This window comes from Amblyraja radiata, chromosome 41, assembly GCF_010909765.2.
Source record: "Amblyraja radiata isolate CabotCenter1 chromosome 41, sAmbRad1.1.pri, whole genome shotgun sequence".
NCBI classification, from domain to species: domain Eukaryota; kingdom Metazoa; phylum Chordata; class Chondrichthyes; order Rajiformes; family Rajidae; genus Amblyraja; species Amblyraja radiata.
Window position 1 is genome coordinate 10,343,287 of NC_045996.1, and position 22,150 is coordinate 10,365,436.

Consider the following 22,150-nt stretch of genomic DNA (forward strand, 5'->3'; position numbering starts at 1 on the left):
GGGTTAAGTGTCCTGCATGGCCTCATTACAGAAGCCTGCCAAGTCTTCCTCTGTAACTCGCAAACACATGACATTAAGATGCATGGAATCGCCACTAAAGTTACTTCAAAATCTCATGTAGTCCTGACTTGTGCATGATTTAACATTCCATCATTTCAGGATCAAAATCTTGTAATAGCCCCTGGTTCATCTTCATTGCTGTGGTTCAGAAAGGTAATTCATTGTCACTTCCTCAAGAGCAATAAAGAATGCGTAATAAATGCAGTCAACTCTCAACGTCAATCTATAAATGATTGTATGACTCTAATGTCTCTCTAATTTGACTAAGTTATTTGTTGGGTCAGTTGAACACTTCTTAATGCAAAATTGAAAATTCAGGCTAGCAAAAATATGATCGCCGACAATTGACTATTATATGGTGACTGAGCAATGTGTCCCCTAAGTTGTAGTGTGATTATAAACTGCCTGCAGTGAAAGTGGATATACATTCTCATTTGATCTACCCAGAGGAATACTGGGTCATTTATACCGACTTCCCAAACCCAGTGCATCAGACAAGTTCCCCATCTCTGGGCTACTTTCCCTCCATGCAGAAAGAATCCAGAGGTTTGCCTTGTGGGTTTTCTCCTGTTTCCTCCCACACTCCAAAGGCGTGCAGGTTTGTAGGTGAATTTGGCTTGGTATAATTGTAAATTGACCCTAGTGTGTGTAGGATAGTGTAAGTGTGCGGGGATCGCTGGTCGGCGCGGACTCGGTGGGCCGAAGGGTCTGTTTCCGCGCTGCATCTCTAAACTAAACTAAAACCTGGAGTCAAGGCTACAGATGAGATCCCAAGGTAGACATAAGTGCAGGAGAAACTCAGCGGGTGAGGCAGCATCTATGGGGCGAAGGAAATAGGCAACGTTTCGGGCTAAAACCCTTCTTCAGACTGATGTAGGGTGAGAAGAAGAAAGGAAGAGTAGAAGCCAGAGGGCTGAGGGAGAGCTGAGAAGGGGAGGGGACAATAAGGGCTACCGGAAATTGCAGAAGTCAATGTTCCTTTCTTCTTCCCACACCCCCCCTCCCCGGCCATCCTACATCAGTCTGAAGAAGGGTTTCGGCCCGAAACGCTGCCTATTTCCTTCGCTCCATAGATGCTGCCGCACCCACTGAGTTTCTCCAGCACTTTTGTCTACCTTCGATTTTCCAGCATCTGCAGTTCCTTCTTAAACAAAAGAGATCCCAAATCCAACTCGGTTAACAAGATTGAGAGTCATGACAGTCGACCAGTCCGAAGAAGGGTCTCGACCTGCAACGTCACCTATCCTTTCTCTCCAGAGATGCTGCCTGTCCCTCTGAGTTACTCCAGCTTTTTGTGTCTTATCTTCAGTCGACATAACTGTCGTGATGTAGTAATGCCATTCCTTTGGGCAGCAGGTAAAAACTTTTTAGGGTGTATAAAGCATCCCTTGGGTTACTCTCTACTGGTTGCAAACTAACTCTGATGTCCCTCTTCAGGATCGTTCCTTGGCAGCCATGACCATCTGTGAGATTTCTCTTGCGCTAATAGACTCCTGCATTGTTTGGTGGATATCCTTTTTTTTCACTCACTCCCCCACACCCCTCCCCCCCCTTCATGAGTTATTTTCTACACAACTTTCCGAAGCTTTGTGTTAATGCTTGTTCTACTCATGATGCAGCTTGTCTGGTTCGCTATGGCTTGTCAAACCTATGCCCAAGAAACTAAATAGTTACTCCAGCATTTAAATGGGGGAAAGTTAGATTCTCCTCCTCAATTCTGTCTGCTAAAAATTAGCTACAATTAATAATTCAGATTGGAAATGTCACGTAAATTTGCTTGAAACAAAATAAAAACATGCTAAGTATTAACTAGAATTGGAATGATGACGTGTCAGTTTTTCCCGTCTATCTATGGATGAAAGTATAATCTAAATACTGGGTTTTGGACAAGGAAAAGGGGAAAGTCCGCAAATGATGTTAATCTGAAATTTAAAAAAACATATGCTGGAGACACTCAGCAGGTCAGGCAGCATCTGCAGAGATAGCAAAACGGAGTTAACATTGAGGTTTATGTTTATAATTGTCACATGTACCAAGGTACAGTAAAAAAGCTTTGTTTTGCATCCTATCCATGATCAGATCATACTATTCATCAATCAATACAATCAAGTTAAACTCTACTACAATCGGTAGAGCAATAAGGAAGATGCAGAATATAGTTCTTAGTAACAGCACACTAGTCCATTGGCAAAGTTTAATGTCGGCAAAGGGGTAGAGATGGGTCGGACGATCCCTTAGCTTATGCAAGGACTATCAAGCTAGATGGATGACCGATAGAACATTTGATAATTGATGGGAATTTTCAGGTGGATGATCTTTCATCAAGTGAAAACAGACTGCTCAGATGCAATAATTATATCTTGAGGGTAGACACAAAAATGCTGGAGCAACGCAGAGGGTGAGGCAGCATTTATGGGGAGAAGGAATTGATGAAGTTTCAGGTCGAGACCCTTCTTCAGACGAAGGGTCTCGACCTGAAACGTCACCAATTCCTTCTCTCCATAGATGCTGCTTCACTCGCTGTGTTACTCCAGCATTTTGTCTACCTTCAATTTTCCAGCATCTGCAGTTCTTTCTTAAACAATTATATCTTGATAGCTAATTGATAGAGATTAAATTCCTGCTCGCTGTATGCTTGTGTATTGTATGCAATGCTATTTCCCTGCTCTACTCTTGTGTATTCTCTGTCTTTCTGTTTCGTAGAATCAGGATGATGTAGTCCTCCTGGCTGCCATTCCTCTTGCTATACTAGACTCTTCACTCTACTGGTGGATATCCTACTGACGCTTGGCTAGTTTGCATTCAGTGTGCATGGAAAGATCACTTTTTTTTTGTATTAAACACTGGCATACCAGGAGGGTAGAGGATATATATCAACAATGTTTTCCACACCTCCTTGGAAAAGATGTAACACCGTCTAGATTTCAGTGTAGGAGTAAAGAGGTTCTTCTGCAGTTGTAGAGGGCTCTGGTAAGACAACATCTGGAGTACTGTGTACAGTTTTGGTCTCCTAATTTGAGGAAAGACATCCTTGTGATTGAGGCAGTGCAGCGTAGGTTCACGAGATTGATCCCTGGGATGGCGGGACTGTCATATGAGAAAAGATTGAAAAGACTAGGCTTGGATTCACTGGAATTTAGAAGGATGAGGGGGATTCTTATAGAAACATATACAATTATAAAAGGACTGGACAAGCTAGATGCAGGAAAAATGTTCTCTACCTTGGGCAAATCCAGAACCAGTCTTAGAATAAAGGGGAAGCCATTTAAAACTGAGTTGAGAAAAAACGTTTCCACCCAGAGAGTTGTGAATTTGTGGAATTCCCTGCCACAGAGGGCAGTGGAGGCCAAATCACTGGATGGATTTAAGAGAGAGTTAGGGGCTAGTGGAATCAAGGGATATGGGGAGAAGGCAGGCACGGGTTATTGATTGGGGATGATCACAATGAATAGCAGTGCTGGCTCAAGGGGCCAAATGGGCTCCTCCTGCACCCATTTTCTATGTTTCTGTCACCAGCTGGTTGATAGGAATTGACGCCCCACACTCAACCAACATGGAGATGGAGAGCAATTGGCAGACTCTTGATTGGAAGAGAAGCAAGATGCAAATTGGGGAGGAATTGTACCACCTACATCCCTAACTACCCACTTGCACATCCAGTCAAACGTTACCCGTTGCAGAGTTTTAGGGAATTATGTTAGCCTCATCAAGCACCTCGACACACAAAACTGAAGTGCAAGCAAGTCGTGTTTAAGCAGGAAACAGTTTGAGTTTAATTTATTGTCACATGTAGTGAGGTACAGTGAAAAGCGCTTGTTGCGTGCTAACCAGTCAGCGGAAAGACCATACAGGGTTACAATCAAGCCATCCACAGTGTTCAGATACATGATAAAGGGAATAACGTGACTAACATGATAAAGTCCAGTAAAGTCTGATCAAATATAGTCCGAGCGTCTTCAATGAAGTGGACTTGTCTACTCGGGACGGCTCTCTAGTTGTAGGTAGAATGGCTCGGCTGCCTGACAACAGCTGGGAAGAAACTACCTGAATCTGGAGGTGTGCGCTTATAAACGCTTAACTGTTTCAATTTTCCATTCTGAATTTTCCAGTTCTCTGTACCCCAATTAACAATTTTTTTTCTTCCTGCTACATGTGCTATGTTCAGTTAAGGGTACACTACGATGTTCAGTTAAGGGTTGGTCCCAAAATGTCAGTTAAGAGCTGCTTATATTGTGGTAATTAATCTGCACCTGTAATGTGAATGAGGGATTTTCTAGCCAGGAAATCTCAATTGCTTTTTGACACACACATAGTTTCCTTGACTCCTTGTACATCTTCGTAAGCCTATCCCAGACAATGAAGCAGCTGAAACTCCGAAGAACTCTGGTGAAACTTTCGCTGTACAGGCACTTTACCAACACGTTAATATTTGCTGTTTTTGGTGAGTCTTATAGTAAATTAATTGGGAGTTGTTTGGGAGGGAAAGCAGAATGGCACAGTGACACAACGGCCAAGTTGCAGCCTCACAATGCCAGAGACCTGGGTTCGATCCTGACCTCGGGTGCTGTCTGTGTGGTGTTGGCATGTTCACCCTGTGGACGCGTGGGTTTTCTCCGGGCATTCCTGTACACTATTTCGATTTTAACCCTTTTATTTCATAAAATCACTTGGATTTAAATGTTTTAATTGTGGTTTGATGTTCAGTGCTCAGCCTGAGCCAGTGTCCACAGTGGAAGCTGCTAGATTTAGCTCAGGAGTATAAACCCTGTCTCATTTTACTTCACTCAAACCCTGGGCTGATGTGCCTTTCTTCGTTCTTGTTCCATGTCAGGTGTCAGTTTGGCCATCAGTTTTGTACCAACTGAAATAATTACTTTATTACCCCTTTCCAAAAACAAATTATGCTTTACAATTAAGATTACAACCAGCATTTTCAAGATGGTCTGAAATCAACTATGACCACAGAACTGATGCCAGCACAACAACAACAATACAATACAATACAATACCTTTTATTGTCATTTGAGCCTCAGTGAGGCTCAAACGAAATTCTGTTTCCACAGCCATACAAACAAAGACAATTCCTAGACATACACACAATTTAATTCACATAAACATCCATCACAGTGAACCCACTGTGATGGAAGGCAAAGTCTTTTATCTCCCCTGTTCTCCATGTCTCTCCCGATGTCCAAGCCCCAGGCGGGCGATGCTAAGTCCCACGGCCATTTTAAGCCGTGCCGGGCGATTTACGGCCCCGCTCCCGGTCTAAAAGTCACAGTGTTGGAGCCCCCGGCGAGCGCTGGAATGTCCCACGGCCATGAAGCCGCGCCGGGCGATGTACGTCCCCGCTCCAGGTCGTTCCAACCCTGCGACACGGGCTGGAGAAGTCGCGTTGCGGGAGCTCCGGGAAGCGGTCTCTCTCTCTCTCCCCCCGGACCCGCGAGCTCCCGATGTCCCAGTCCACCGGACCTGCGGCTGCGTTGCTGGAGCCTCCGAGCCCCAGGAGTCGAGTCGCAGCAGCAGCGAGTCACCACCGCTCCCCACGTTCCGAGGCCGGCCAGCCGCACGATGATGAGTAGTCCGCAGCTCCGCTGTCTCCCGAGCCCCCGGGTCGTTCAGGTTGGAGGCCGCTCCACGGTGCTAGGCCCCAACGACAACGGAGACCCGACAGGGAAAAGGTCGGGTCTCCCGGACAGGGAAGAGATTTTAAACAGTTTCCCCCGCCCCCCACATATACACATTTAAAACCAGTATTAAAAAACACCAACACTACATTTAACTAGACAAAAAATAAAAAAAAGACAGACAGGCTGTAGGGGGCGCTGCAACGGGTGAGTCGCGCCACCAAGCATGTTGGAATCACAAAGACAGCAAAAGGGTTGCTGGAAATTAACACACATTGGTTTAGAGATATTGCATGGAAATGGGCCCTTCAGCCCATCAAGTCCTCGCCAACTATTGCTCACCCATGCACACGAGCTCCATGTCAGGGGTTCCCAACTTTTTTTGTCCCGTTTACCCCTGGCAACTTTAATAGCACATAACAATGTTACTTCACTTATTTATGAACAACTAACGATGAACAGATACCGGTATACCAGAACCAAACACAGTCAGTCAATGAGAAAAAATATCTACAAATCCAGAATCAACAAATTTACCCCCTGGGTAGGCGACATTTACCCCCTGGGGGGTAAATTTACCCCAGGTTGGGAACCCTTGCTCTATGTTATCCCACGTTCGTTACCTACACACTATGGGCAATTAACCTACAGATCTGCACGTCTTTGGGAGGTGGGAGGAAACCGGAGAAAACCCATGCGGTCACAGGGTGAAGTCCAAACATAAAATGCAGTCACGTGCACTCCTTGGATCTGGTGAATGGGGAAAGATGCCAAGTGAAATGTATTTGTTCTTTCTCTCGGGCAGAGGAGGATCTTTATCCATTGATTCTATTTTATAATTCATCCCAGCAGTTATGTTCTCAGCATTAAACAGCTGTGCTGCATTTTCATGCAATAACTGTCTAGGTTCAAAGATCCATTCTGGATTATATTTAGGATTAGTCACAGATCTATCAACTGGTCACTCAGTGCTAAGTATTTGGATCAGCAGGGGCACATCAAAATCTGGATGCTGATCCAAACAATTATCCCTGCGTGGGTCTGCGATTAATCTAACCTTTTTAGAAATATAGAAAATAGGTGCAGGAGTAGGCCATTCGGCCCTTTGAGCCAGCACCGCCATCGAATGTGATCATGGCTGATCATCCGCAATCAGTACCCCGTTCCTGCCTTCTCCCCATATCCCTTGAGCTCTATCTAACACTCTTTTGAATGCATCCAGTGAATCGGCCTCCACTGCCTTCTGAGGCAGAGAATTCCACAAATTCACAACTCTCTGGGTGAAAAAGCTTTTCCTCATCTCCGTTCTAAATGGCCTACCCCAAATTATTAAACTGTGGTCCACGGTTTTGGACTCTCCCAACATCGGGAACATGTTTCCTGCATCTAGCTTGTCCAATCCCTTAATTTTATATGTTTCTATAAGATATCCTCTCATCCTTCTAAATTCCAGTGAATACAAGTCCAGCCCATTCATTCTTTTGGGGCACCCATCTTGGTTGTTACATTTCTGTTGGAGGAAGAGATGGGAGTTAAAAATGAAGTCTCATGTTTTATGTTCTCTAAGTCAATGAGATAACAGGCTGTTCATAGAGGGTTAGTTATGGGTAGCCTTCATTCCCACTGAATATGGATGGTGTGTTATGATCAAGTAGAAAGGTGAAAATCAGAATAGGGTAGTTGGAGAGACAGAATTTGTTTTTAAAGTTCTTTAATGTTTCCAGAGAAGTTCAGTTATTTTATGTCAATCTAACAATGTTTCACTTTTTCTCCTGCTTTATTGCAGAGTGAAGAGTTTCTTGACCAAGTGTTTGTGTTCCTTCCTCAGCTTCAGTGATCTTTGTCATCTGGGTGACCATGACGTTCAGACTTGTATCCTGCCAGTCGGTGAGTAAACCCTGCAAACGGCAAATGGTTTGCAGCCCTGCCTCCGTTTCCCTGGCTCTTCTGATCATTTGTCTGATCAACGCCAGCCAACCCATTTGGAAGCTTTTTTTCCTTAAGTTAAGTTTGCTCGAGTGACACGTCCAAACAGCACCCGGAATGCAGGCCGTCGCACCCAGCTTCAGAAAAGAATCTGTTTCAGGATGATTTCTTTCATTTTGACTGGTTGTGTGATAATTCTGTTTATCTTGCATGCTTGCTCTATGCTCAACCCATTCCAATCAAGAGGCCTTAATTCTGTTCAGCGCTTCAAGTTTGAAAAAAATGTCCTTGCCTGCTAGTCCCCTTAGGTTGATGTATTATAGAAGGTAGAACAGTACAGCACAAGAACAGGCCATTCAACCCATCATGTCTGTGCTATGATGCCAGATTAACTAATTCCTCCCGCCTGCAATAGTGTGTATCTCTCTAATCCCTGTATGTTGGTATGTCTGTTGAAATGCGTCTTAAACATTGGTATCATATCTACTTCTCCCCCTCCTGGTAGCACGTTCCAGGCACCTACCGCTCTGTGTACAAGAAAAACTCCTTTCAACATTTTCCCTCTCACTTGTACGTATCCCCCTGCCCATTTGTACTTGAAATTACCACTGGGGGAAATGGCTCTGATACCCTATCTACCTTATAATTTCATCTGCTTCGGTCAAGTTACCCATTGCTCCTGAGAAAAAAAGTCCAGGTTTGTCCAATCCCTCCTTATGGGTAGTACTTTCCTATCCAAGAGGTATTCTGTCTTCTCCCCATATCCCTTGATTCCACTAACCCCTAGACCTCTATCTAACTCTCTCTTAAATCCATCCAGGGAATTCCACAAATTCACAACTCTGGGTGAAAAAGTTTTTTCTCATCTCAGTCTTAAATGGCTTCCCCATTATTCTAAGACTGTGGCCCCTGGTTCTGGACTCGCCCAACATTGGGAACATTTTTCCTGCATCTAGCTTGTCCAGTCCTTTTATAATTTTATATGTTTCTATAAGATCCCTACCCTCATCCTTCTAAACTCCAGTGAATACAAGCCTAGTCTTTTCAATCTTTCCTCGTATGACAGTCCCGCCATCCTAGGGATCAAACTCGTGAACCTACGCTGCACTGCCTCAATCACAAGGATGTCCTTCCTCCTGTTTCTTAACTTGTTTAGATCATGGATAATCTGTGTCTTTACCTTTTGCCTTAATTCTTCCACATTCCTTTAACCCTTGTCTAAAGAAATCCTCCATCTCAATATAGATATGTTTAGTTGATCAACAAACTTATCATCTGTGTGGAGTTTGCACGTTTTTTGACCGAGCGGGTTGTCCCCTGGCCCTCTGTAAAATGGTCCCTAATGTATAGGGAGAGGAGGAGAAAGTGGGATAGCATAGAACTGATGTGAACAGATAATCGGTGGTGTGGGCCGAAGGGCCTATTTCCATGCTCAGTCTGTAAACCAAACTGAAACAGTGGTGATGGAAGAGGGACATTGTTGTTGTAATGGTGGCTGCTGTTCTTCCTAACCCAGACTATGAAAAATATCAAGTAGCTGGTCATTCATCACGGTGACATCCATGTTGCTTGTTGTATACAACGCAGCTCCCTAATAATTGCCAAATGTTTTTTCATGTTTTGAGACTTACAATGTGCTTTGATCTGGTATTTTGTTGGTTCACATGCTTGATCAATGGTGTTTTATCATTAATGTTTTATTATTAATGTTTAGTGTTTTCTGAGTCATTCGTAACTGTCACTATGTCATGTTGTTACTTGTGGGCGGAGCACCAAGGCAAATTCCTTGTATGTGAATACTTGTCCAATAAACTTACTTGCTTACTATGTAAATACATTTCTTTTCGTTGCACCAGGACTGGCGGGAGCTGTGGATAGAAGACGCATTTTGGCGGTTCCTTTTCTCGATTTTGCTGCTCGTCATAATGTTCTTGTGGAGACCCTCTGCAAATAACCAGAGGTAAGTTTTGTGTTGTTGGTGACATCCATGTTACCAGCATTACTGTCAGGGAAAAACACACATTCCCATTCAATTTAACGTGCTGTATAAAAGCTTTGTGTGACTTCAAAATTATTTCCTCAAGTTGGTTTCCATTGGTTCTCCACTCCACCCAAGTTCCATGTAACGCTCTCGAAATGAGTCAAGTGGAATCACAGCTCAAGTGCACGCACGTTGGAATCGTTTGTCATTACTTGAACTGGTACTTGGAGCAGCTCAGTGAAAATGGTACTACTTTCACTGTTGATGCATATTAGACAATAGACAATATGTGCAGGAGTAGGCCATCGGCCCTTCGAGCCAGCACCGCCATTCAATGTGATCATGGCTGATCATCCCCAATCAGTACCCCGTTCCTGCCTTCTCCCCATATCCCCTGACTCTGCTATTTTTAAGATTAGGAGAGCTATCTAGCTCTCTCTTGAAAAACATCCAGAGAACCTGCCTTCACAGCCCTCTGAGGCAGAGAATTCCACACTCACCACCCTCTGTGAGAAAAGGTGTTTCCTCATCTCCACTCTAAATGGCTTACTCCTTATTCGTAAACTGTGGCCCCTGGTTCTGGACTCCCCCAACATCGGGAACATGTTTCCTGCCTCTAGCGTGTCCAAACCCTTAACAATCTTATATGTTTCAATAAGATCACATTTATCCACATTAAACTTCATCTGAGTTACTCCATCATTTTGTGTCTATCTTCGATTTAAAGCAGCACCTGCAGTTCCTTCTTCCAGGTTTTAGAAGTCATTTAATGTAGGTGTTCATAATCACAGGCTTTTGATAGAATAAATAAGAAGAAAGAGTTTCTGCCAGCAGGAAGGTTGATAACCAGAGAGGACAGATTTGTGATACATTCAACAAAATAATCAGACGGGAGATGTGAATTTATTTGCCTAAAGGCAGCATGAAACACTGCACAGAACAAAATGTAGTAAGAACGTTCAAAAGGTAATTGAGTATATCAAAAGGAATAATTTACAGAACTTTGAGAAACAGCATGGGGGGAAAATGTTGAGCAGCTCTTTAGTGAGCTGGTATGGGCCGGCGATTTCAATGGTTCCATTCCCTGCCTTCGGGCATTTCCATTTTTATATGAATATTTGTTTTTAATGAGTGTTACCTAGAAGTTGCTCGTTAGTTATTCTGTGCTTCACGGTGACTGGTCACTATCCTCTATTTTTCAGATATGCTTACTCTCCTTTGGTAGATGACATTGATGAGGAAGAGGAAGAGGAACAGTTGATCAGTGAAGCTTTTGGTGAGTTTGGATGGTTCTTGTGACATGCATTAAAAATATTCTCTTATTTACTCGGCTCAGAGTATTCCAAAGCACCTCATAAGTCGTTTTTGTACAGGCCTAAAACCCCTGTCCCACGGTACGAGTTCATTCCAAGAGCTCTCCCGAGTTTGCCCTGATTCGAACTCGGAGATTTACGGTAATGGCCGCTCGTCGGTACTCGGGGATCTCGTGGACATTTTTCAATATGTTGAAAATTCTTCACGAGTCTTCCTGTGCTTACCTGCCGTTAGCGAGTCTTTCCGAGTACCTGCCGTTCGCATTACGAGCCGCCAAGAGACGTCCCCGAGCTCCGACGTACCCGCTACGTTCATTCTCCATGCTTACCACAAGTTTTATTTTTTTTAAACTCAGGAAAGCTCTCGGAATGAACTTGTACCGTGGGACAGGGCTATGAGGCATTGTTGCTCAGATTGCAATGGCATGAAGCTGGCAATAGTGTGTTGTCCCTCTACCTCTATAAGGAGTCAACTGATGTAGCAGACAAAGCAATTACTCAAACTAAAGTTTAATACAATTATTATTAATACTTGGTTATTTAAAAGTATACAGACATTGCATTAACCCTTGAAGCTCTCAATGACTTTGCATTTAAGTCACTACCCTAGTTTGCATTTGCTACATTAAATATCAAAACCCATAAAAGGACACAAAGTGCTGGAGTAACTCTGCGGGTCAGGCAACATCTCTGGAGAACATAGGTCACGTCACAATAGACAATAGGTGCAGGAGTAGGCCATTCGGCCCATCGAGCCAGCACCGCCATTCAATGTGATCATGGCTGATCATCCCCAATCAGTACCCTGTTCCTGCCTTCTCCCCATATTCCCTGACTCCTCTATTTTTAAGAGCCCTATCTAGCTCTCTCTTGAAAGCTTCCAGAGAACCGGCCTCCACCGCCCTCTGAGGCAGAGAATTCCACAGCCTCACCACCCTCTGTGAGAAAAAGTGTTTCCTCATCTCCACTCTAAATGGCTTACCCCTTATTCTTAAACTGTGGCCCCTGGTTCTGGACTCCCCCAACATCAGGAACATGTTCCTGCCTCTAGCGTGTCCAAACCCTTAACAATCTTATATGTTTCAATGAGATACCCTCTCATCCTTCTAAACTCCAGAGTGTACAAGCCCAGCTGCTCCACTCTCTCACCTATCCATGTTCTTCAGAGATACTGCCTGACCTGCTGTTACTGTGGAATTTTGTGCTCTTTCGTGTAAACCAGCATCTGCAGTTCCTTGTTACCACAAGAAAACTCGTGACTTGGATACTGCCCATGGGCCCTTTGTCCATCTGGGTGACATTCATGGCATTACATATTCTTAGTGACAAAGCTTCATGTGTGTATATTGCCCCTTCCCACTCTTAATGACAGTTTCAAATTGTTATTTACTGAACCTGAAGCAGAGAAAATGCGGGGGGGCATTTTGTTTGTCAAATGTTTGTCAAAGTCTATTGCTGAGATAGAAATATGAAATGTATATTTAGTGCCCATCAAGAATACTTGAAACTGCTGAGTTTAGTTTTAAGTTTTAGCGATGCATCGTGGAAGCAGGCCATTTGGCACATCATGTCCATGCTGGCCGCCGATCCGTACACTAGTTCTATGTTATCCCACTTTCACATCCTTGGGGCAATTTAAAGAAGCCAATTAACCAACATGTGGGAGGAAACCAGAGCACCCGAAGGAAACCCACACCATCACAGGGAGAACGAACCGACCGCACCTGTAGTCTGGATCAAATCGGGGTCTTGCACTGTGAGGCAGCAGCTGTACTGCTGACATCATTGGAGTGGCAGTGGTCACATCATTAGCAAGGAATAATAATTTAGTTAAAGTGTCAATGTTTGATCCTCAACCAGTATAGATTACTTGGTCATTATTCAATTGCCATCTGTAGCACCTTTGCTCTGGGTACATTGGCTACCAGGCTTTCTATGCTATAATGGTGTTGACACTTATAAAGTATTAAAACTGAAAGTTGATGCAATAGTTGAAAACCCTCTTTATTGTACTTTTATATTCATGAAACAATTACTGCACTAAATAAAATAATTAATAGACGCATTAAAAAAAACTAACAATATTGTTAGATTATGTGCTTGGGATGATTGGTCTATCGGTCTATTATTACTGGAGAGTTATTCACGCGTGCAAAGTACAAATGCATAGTGAAATTATTTTCTTATAAACAGTTATTCAAATCGGGTAGCTTTAAAAAAAAATAATAGAAGTATTAGGTAATGCATTTATGCAATGTGAATGCAGTTTTATTCTCTGAGCTATGTACCTCAAATTCTCTAAGGCCACTGATATTAATATACTTTCTGCAGAGGGAATGAAGATCAGAACAATAAAATCCGAGTCTAATGGCACAGTCAAATCCAACAGAATGGTGAGTGTTCATACACGCAAGTTTGGTTTTCACTGTTATCATGCAGACTGTGTTTACTAATTCCAGTAAAACTCTGATAATCCGCTATTCAGAAGCCTCTATGGTTTGACATCTGGCTCACCAGGTAACGTTTGCCGAGATTCCATTCCATGTGCCGTGATTCCGTGGTTCCCATACTTCCCTGTCAACTTGAAGATAGACCCAAAATGCTGGAGTAACTCAGCGGGATAGGCAGCATCTCCGGATAGAAGGAATGGGTGACGTTTTGGGTCGAGACCCTTCAGTCTGAAGACGGATCTCAACCGGAAACATCTCCCATTCCTTCTATCCGGAGATGCTACCTGTCCCGCTGAGTTACTCCAGCATTTTGGGTCTATCTTCAGTTTAAACCAGCATCTGCAGTTCCTTCCTACGCATTCCCTGTCAACTTGTTGGTCACTGCTTCCTGCACTGGTCAGGGTCCGATTTCCCACCCTCCCTTTAAACTTGTTCAAGAAGGAACTGCAGCTGCTGGAAAATCAAAATTGCTGGAGAAACTGAGCGGGTGAGGCAGCATCTCTGGAGCGAAGGAAATAGGCAATGTTTCGGGCTGAAACTTTAAACTTACTTGGATCATTGTGTAATGTATCATAAAACTGCATAACATCTAAAAAACAGGCAATTATTTGTTGTTATAACATGTATAAGCTCATCACACTTGTGGTGCAAATGCCAATTTCTTAGAAAATTTAAAATGAATTAAAATAGTCAAGAGAATTTATTTTGATATTATCTAACTATATAACATATTAATAGGAATATTATCCAGTAAATGTAAGCCTATGTTAGACTGCCTCTACCAAAATCACAACCATGATAGATTATTTGAGTTGTACTGTATTTAGCTTTTGAGTTTTGGTTGCTAACCTTTGATTTTCATTACATTGGCTATGTATGTTGAATTAACTTCAGCTCTTAGTGTGGGTTATTTTTTGGGGGTTTCGGAAGTCTCGTGTCAGGAATGCCAAGAATGTGGTCTGCCTGTTGGAGCCAACTGAGTGTAATCAGAGCCTCAAAGTCAGAGTGAGTTGGCATGGGAATGATTGCTGACATGGATTCACTGATTCTGCCAGTGGATTTGTAAGATTTTGCCGAGGCAGTGCTGGTGCTACGTTTACAGTGCTTTGAGGTGATCTGTACATATACTATCACTCTGAAATATACAAAGAAAGCGAGCTGGGCAGATTGAGTATGCACTTGATCTTCAGTCATCTCCCCAAATTGCAAAGGCTGTCTAAATGCGCAATAGGTGATGGCGATCTTCTGCAATGTTACTTTATAGGAGCAGAATTAGGCCGTTCGGCCCATCAAGTCTACTCATGGCTGATCTATCTTTCCCTCTCAACCCCATTCTCCTGCCTTCTCCCTGTAACCCCTGACACCCGTACTAATCAAGAATCTATCTATCTCCACCGTAAACAATATCCATTGACAGCCTCCACAGCAAAGAATCCCACAGATTCACCACCCTCTGACTAAAGAAATTCCTGCTGGTCACCTTTCTAAAGGTACGTCTTTCTATTCTGAGGCTGTGGCCTCTGGTCCTCGACTCTTCCACTAGTGGACATAACCTCTCCACATCCATGCTATCCAGGCCTATCTCTCTATCTGCCTTTGAGAGAGGGCACTGAAATATAAGATGTCTTCCACGTACTTGTTATGGACCGTTATTGTTGGAGTTATTGTTGTGCAGCAGGGAGCTGAGTTGTGGAGGTAGTGCAAGTGATAGTGCAGGTTGGGAGAGGACCTTCCTTTTGTAGTTAAGTGTAAGGCTCATACTCTTGAACAAGTCAATGAATACAAGTCTGAAGAAAGGTCTCGACCCGAAACGTCACCTATTCCTTCGCTCCATAGATGCTGCCTCACCCTCCAGCAATTTTGTCTACCAATGATTACTTAACGCTCATTCTCTAGACTTGTACTCACACAAGCAGCGTCTGAATTCTAAAAACACACAAAGAGCTGGAGGAACTCAGTAGGTCTGGTAGCATTTGCGGAGGGAGTGAACAGGCAATGTTTCTGGTTGGGTCCTTGTTTCGGACTCTGTCGGGACCTTTTCCGGACCGGCTGAGTTCCTCCAGCACTTGTCGTGCTGCTCATCATTCCAGTATCTACAGCCTCTTGTGTCTCCATCATCTGAATACTGCAACTTGGTGACGGAGGTCGGAGTGTCCTTCGTTCCAGAGTGGTGGCAGTGTACGTGGAAACATTTCCCCATTTAACTTTACCTCTGTTGTACTCCAGCAGGAGGTGTGTTGAGGTGAGGGGCAGCATTGTGGAGAGAAAGATCGTGGAAAGTGTTGGGGCAACGATGGAAGCCTGCGTCTACAGAGAAGCTTTATGTCTGAACTCTTGGCACCTTTGCTTTTACACGCTTCTCCCTTTAACTCTGTTCCCACGTTTAAATATATGAGCCTTAATGCGCATGCTTGCTGTTCCACAGGATGAAGACCTCAAATGGGTTGAAGAGAATATCCCATCGTCACTAACTGATGTGTAAGTTTCTCTAAATTGACAGAACAATGGCAACATGGTCATAGATTAATACAGTGTGAAGCAGGCCGTTCGGCCCAACTTGCCCACACCAGCCAACAATGTCCCAGCTACACTAGTCCCACTTGCCTGCGTTTGGTCCATATCCCTCCAAACTTATCCTATCCATGTACCTGTCCAACTGTTTCTTAATCATCTTCCATTTTGGAGCATTATAATATTTTGTTTTTTCCAATTTCAGTATTTTAATGATCTTATTAAAGTATGAGGCATTATAATAATAATAATAATAATAATAATGGATGGGATTTATATAGCGCCTTTCTAATACTCAAGGTGCTTTACATCGCATTATTCATTCACTCCTCAGTCACACTCGGTGGTGGTGAGCTACTTCTGTAGCCACAGCTGCCCTGGGGCAGACTGACGGAAGCGTGGCTGCCATTCTGCGCCTACGGCCCCTCCGACCACCACCAATCACTCACACACATTCACACACAGGCAAAGGTGGGTGAAGTGTCTTGCCCAAGGACACAACGACAGTATGCACTCCAAGCGGGATTCGAACCGGCCACCTTCCGGTCGCCAGCCGAACACTTAGCCCATTGTGCCATCTGTCGTCATTATGTCATTATGTCAGGATCGCCACTCTCACCTCTGGGCCAGGTTGTGTATTTAGCATCTCAATAGCACATCAAGGATGATGTACTCAGAATCAGATGTTCATACAGTATGGAAACGGGCCCTTCGGCCCAACTTGCCCATGCTGACCGAGATGCCCATTAGACTGCCCGGGCTACCAGCTCGCGATTACTGTATAAAGGAGCTCACAAGATCCAAACAATGGCAACGTTTTTTTTTTAAATATATGGGTTGTATGTGATTTAATTTTGAATTGGATGAATGCAACCTTTAACTAAATAACTCTTGCACTTCCTTGCTTGAAGCACACTGTTATAATGCAATGACATTCCTTTTTAATTGTGTTTATTGTTTTCCAGAGCGCTGCCAACCTTGTTGGATTCAGACGAGGTAATATTACTACATTTTATAACTCGCCTTTTAGGCTGTTAATTGTTCTTGATGGAGCTCTTGTCCAGTAGCTTTATGCCATATTCTCTCAAGCTCAGCGTTTGGAAAGTTGCTTTGTGTCTGTGTCTATATCCTGCAATGTCCACTTTTGACCAAGAGTCAAGACGTGTACCGAAACACTGTGGGCAGTGGGCAGGTTCTATAGACCTGCACGGGAAGGTAGACGCTCCTGCCCCCACCAGTCTCGGGCAGATGGGGCTCGTCAGCCAGGGAAGGCAGTCCATCTAGGAGAGGGAAAACGCTGATTTAAAACCTCCACTGCCTTGTGGCCGAATCCAGTCATGGAAAAGGCTCCAGGAGTAAACCTGAAGAAAATCCGGAGTCGGAGCCCCTAAGGCAGTTTGTCGTTGTCTACAACCTCGCTCTGGCAGCTCCTGCGACGGCGCTGGTGCCAAACTGTAACGGCCCTGCTGTTCCTTTGGATCGATCAGTGACGTGGAGAGGGGGGACGTGCTGCATGGGCAACAGCCTGTCCTCCATATGACATCGATCGCCCAGGCTTGCATCCGAGGATGCATCACCCATGGTCAGTCGTGACCGAGACTGGCCTACTACTACCGGAACAGAACAATGAAATTCTTACTTGCAACAACACAACAGGATTTTAAACATGGTTCTCGATAGATAATATAATAAACAATGAAGAGCAGGCTAGGGAGTTGTAAAGGGAATAATCCAATTTAGAATATTCTATTCATTGTTCTAGAATATTCTATTCAGTCTAATGCGAGTACCTTTACACTGGAGAAACCAAAGACAGATTGGGGGTAGACATAAATGCTGGAGAAACTCAGTGGGTGAGGTAGCATCTATGGAGCGAAGGAAATAGGTGACGTTTCGGGTCAAGACCCTTCTTCAGACTGATGTGGGGGTGGGGGGAGGGGGCGGGAAGTAGAAAGGAAGAGGCCAATTGGCCCATCAAGTCTACTCCACCATTCAATCATGGCTGATCTATCTCTCCCTCCTAACCTGATTCTCCTGCCTTCTCCCCATAACCCCTGATACCGTACTAATCCAGAATCTATCTATCTCTGTTGTAAAAATACCCCTTGACTTGGCCTCAGCAGCCTTCTGTTGCAATGAATTCCACAGATTCACCACCCTCTGATTTTCTCCCTGCCTGACATGCTGGGCATTGCCCATTGCTCTGCTATTAGCAACACCACAGAGGTAAAGAATCATCCATTGACCCATTTGAATAGATTGTTCATCTCCACAGTAACTGTGGCTACATCCTATCACAGGTATACACTTTATCCTAGCCATTCTACTTGCCACTATCTTCTCTGCAAACTAAAACTAGATTTATTTCTTAGTATCATAGTCATGCAGGACAGAATCAGGCCCATGGCCCAACCTGTCCATGCAGACCAAGATGTCCCATTTACGTTCCTCCCACCTGCCCTCTTTTTCCCCACATCCCTCCAAACCTTTCTTATCCATGTATCTGTCCAAATGCTGTTGTAATACCTGCCTCAACTACCTCCTCTGGCAGCTCGTTCCATTTACCCACCACCCTCTGTGTGGAAAAAGGTGCCCCTCGAGTTCCTATTAGATGTTTTCCCCTCTTCCCTTAAACCTATGTCCCCTTGTTTCTGATTGCCCCTACTCTGGGTGACTCCGCATTCTTTCCTAGTCCTAATGAAGTGTCTTTGGCCTGAAACATTCACCCTGTTTCTCTTGCCTCCTGTGTTTCCTGGCCTGCTGAGTGTTGCCAGCATTTTCTGTTTATATTTCAAATGTCCTGTATTTAGTTTAGTTTAGAGTTAATTTTTGAGATGCAGCGTGGAAACGGGCCCAACGGCCCACTGAGTCCGTGCTGACCAAGGAACACCAACACTATCCTCGGGATAATGAACAATTATGGCAAGCCAATTAACCTACAAACCTGTACGTCCTTGGAGTGTGGTAGGAAACCGGAGCTCCCGGAGAAAACCCACGCAGGTCACAGGGAGAACCTACAAACTCCGTATAGAAGCATCCGTAGTCACGATCGAACCCGGGTCTCTGGCGCTGTGAGGCCGCAACTCTACCGCTGCGCTGTTTTATTGTTTTTTTCTAATCTTCACCAGGTGGAATCAATTTAAATATTGCATGATGGATGTTTGTGTTAAATCGTGTTCATTGTGTGTTTTGTTGCTTTTTTCCTGTCATGACTGCAATTTCGTTCAAACTATTGTTTGAATGACAATAAAGGAAATTCAATTCAAATTCAATTTATTACATAATTATACTTTTGTCTCTCTTGTTTCAGGAAATAATGAACACCAAATTTGAGATCTCCAAAATGGAATAATTGCTTGGAAGTATGTTACAGACCTTGCAATCTGAAAACTAATGGAATGGATTTGACATTTGGACACTTTTTTTACAAAATGCAGAAGAAAAAAAAGAATGTGCAAAACATTCTTCGTGATGTGACTTTTTGCAATAGCTTTAACGCTATTTTATGTTAGAAGCTTTCACCGATCACATTATTGAATGGACTTTTTAAACCTGCGACTTTTCCCCTCAAGTTTGTGAAATTGTTTGAACTCTATGGAATGCCACCAGCACCGTGCAAAGGGGAAGAGGGTTGTTGTTGGAAGGACAAGACTCAAATTAGAACTAAGCAAAGCAGTCGAAATGCCATTTTATCAACACTTGGGCAATGTAAAATAAACTGCACACAGATAAAGAAGGGTTGTCGGGCTGAGTATTTGTAAGATATAAGACATCCCTGCCTGACCAAAATAATTTTAAATCTTAATTTAAGACATAGTAGTAATGAAGGCCAGCCACTTTCATCTGCATTTAGTAGTGGTTCTAAAACTAATGGTTAGGAGTTCCTCTTTCCTCCATCTTAACACTTTAAAAAAAGTAGCTAAATGGTTTGCTATTGAGTTGTTCCTAACGTGAAACTTTAAATATATTTGCATTTTTCAATCGGTATTTTTGCCCAAAGGAAAAACTGAGCTGATTGTTTTATTTTTTCTTAAAGCCGTGTTATACTTTGTGGCTTTAATCGAAGCCCGCAGCATCATGGTGTGTGTGCCACAACATGCCGTGCCCTTGGAAAGCAACCCGTCATCTGGCTTCTCCAGAGATGCTGCCTGGCCGGCTGAGTTACTCCAGCATTTTGTTTCTATCTTTGGCATAAACCAGCATCTGCACTTCCTTTGTATTCCACAATCTGGCTTACTGTGTAAAATGGTGGGACGGGAGGTGAGGGTGAAGAAGAGTAGAATATGTAGAGAGTTAACGACTATAATAAATAGCAGTGGGTTTTGCTTATCCGTGCAATTACACTGGGGCCCCCATAGTGCCACACGCTATGTATTTTTCAATATAACAATGAATTCTGTGCATTTTGAAATTCTCCCAAATGGATTCTGAGGGAGGCAGCCTTGATCGTGTGTGTGTGTGAGTGTCTCTTGCAGATGCAACTACACGTGCAATGTTTAAGATCATGTGTCTGGAGTCTTAAGTTCGCAGTCCGACTGGCATTTTGAAATATTTCCTGTATAGGGAATCCTCCAGGGCACTTGTGAGAGGGGTGGGGAAGGATAAAAAATAATGACGGCTGAGAAATTATTTTTCGAACTCGCCCTAGAAACCCCAGCGTGCCTGCCGCTGGTCGTTTTGGTGGCTTTGATGTTCCAACCCAGCTCTGAGTTGGGAAGGATCAGAGTTGCCGATGATTCTGAGAACAGAACTCTGTTGTTGAGTCCAGAAACATGCTCGCTAAATTGGCCATGTCGTTGAATAGCTGGCCACACAGCATGAATGATAACAATGAGATGGACTTCAAATATTCCATTTGGATCCGCCACCCAGTTTGGATTCGCCCTGTGAAAATTTTGTTTATTTTTAAATTGAAATTCTGTACAAAAGAAAAAGATCACTATAACTTTGCCATGTAAAGTTATTCACCACTTTGTTTAAGACAGCTTTAAATTATTATAAAATACTTTTTTTTAGATCTCGTAAGATTTTAAAGAACTGTACTAGTTGTCCACCAGGACTTGTGATGAGGATGGGTTCAGGTCTTGATGCTTCGAACCTTGAATTGTAAGCATGACCCTTATAGGGATCTGTAGGTTAGCTTTGGCTGAGATTAGCCTGCTTTCTTCCAAACAAGCTGTAGCTTGTCCATAATTAGATTTGTAAGGAAGTTTGTTGTCTAGCTAGAGACTTAGAGTTGACAGTACGACTCTTCCATACCCACTTGTACGTTCCTCTCTGTGACGACCTCTTGGCGTTGAATTTCAAAGCCTGAATTGGACCTGGTTTGTTCTGGATGTTCTGAATGTTGATGCGGTTCTGTGGTTGTCACCATTATCCCTACTCCACAACTCTATCCGTATATGCTGCTTACCGGGCGTTTATATAAGGTGCGTGTATGTTAACATCGATTGTGTTCTGTAAAGGTGCTATAAGCAGATCTATACAACGTTTGTGAATGTCAAATAAACCCTATTTGGTAAAAGGCTTTTGAAAGAATCTGCAATTGTACCTCAATTCTGCATGGCTGTGAGATGCAATTCAGGCTTGTTTCATTCTATTGTGTACAGCTGTCTGTAATCTTTTTATTGGGTTCATCTCCTCACTTTTTACAGGCTCTGGCCAGGACTTGTATCGGTGAATAGTAACGACTTACAGGTAGACAAAAATGCTGGAGAAACTCAGCGGGTGCGGCAGCATCTATGGAGCGAAGGAAATAGGCGACGTTTCGGGACGAAACGTTGCCTATTTCCTTCGCTCCATAGATGCTGCCGTACCCGCTGAGTTTCTCCAGCATTTTTGTCTACCTTCAACTTTCCAGCATCTGCAGTTCCTTCTTGAGTAACAACTTGTGAATAGTCACAGGTGTTTTTGCACACCCTCTATTCACCCACTTACATCCCATCTAGAGATAGTGAGCTGGCAAACTAACCTACCGACCAAGATGCCCCATCCATACGTCAGAAGGTCCTTGGAAACATAATTGAGCACAGAAGCAGCAACATTTCTATCTGAACTTGTGAGAGAAATGATTGAGCAATTCCAGATTAATTTAGTTTAGACATACAGGCCCTTCAGCCCACCGAGTCAGTGTCGACCAGTAACACTACCCCCGCACACTAACACTATCCCACACACACTAGGGACAATTTACACTTATACCAAGCCAATTAACCTACACACCAATACGTCTTTGGAGTGTGGGAGGAAACCCGAGATCCTGGAGAAAACCACACGGGTCAC

The 22,150-nt window shown here is 43.6% G+C and overlaps 1 protein-coding gene across 2 annotated transcripts in view; it reads left to right on the top strand.

Moving 5' to 3' along the window:
* LOC116967832 (transmembrane protein 87A-like) overlaps nt 1–21,406 on the top strand; it is a 42,112-nt gene extending 20,706 nt beyond the window's left edge. The window contains exons 13-21 of one of the 2 annotated variants that reach the window (XM_033014448.1): nt 1,498–1,569; nt 4,393–4,501; nt 7,516–7,574; nt 9,470–9,573; nt 10,797–10,870; nt 13,239–13,300; nt 15,783–15,835; nt 16,834–16,864; nt 19,179–21,406. In XM_033014448.1, coding sequence (XP_032870339.1) covers nt 1,498–1,569; nt 4,393–4,501; nt 7,516–7,574; nt 9,470–9,573; nt 10,797–10,870; nt 13,239–13,300; nt 15,783–15,835; nt 16,834–16,864; nt 19,179–19,220 — 606 coding nt within the window. In that variant the 3' untranslated portion in view covers nt 19,221–21,406. Of the gene's footprint in view, nt 1–1,497; nt 1,570–2,763; nt 2,833–4,392; nt 4,502–7,515; nt 7,575–9,469; nt 9,574–10,796; nt 10,871–13,238; nt 13,301–15,782; nt 15,836–16,833; nt 16,865–19,178 lie in introns of both variants that reach the window. The other variant, XM_033014450.1, reaches the window with a different exon arrangement.
* The last annotated feature ends 744 nt before the right edge of the window (nt 21,407–22,150 follow it).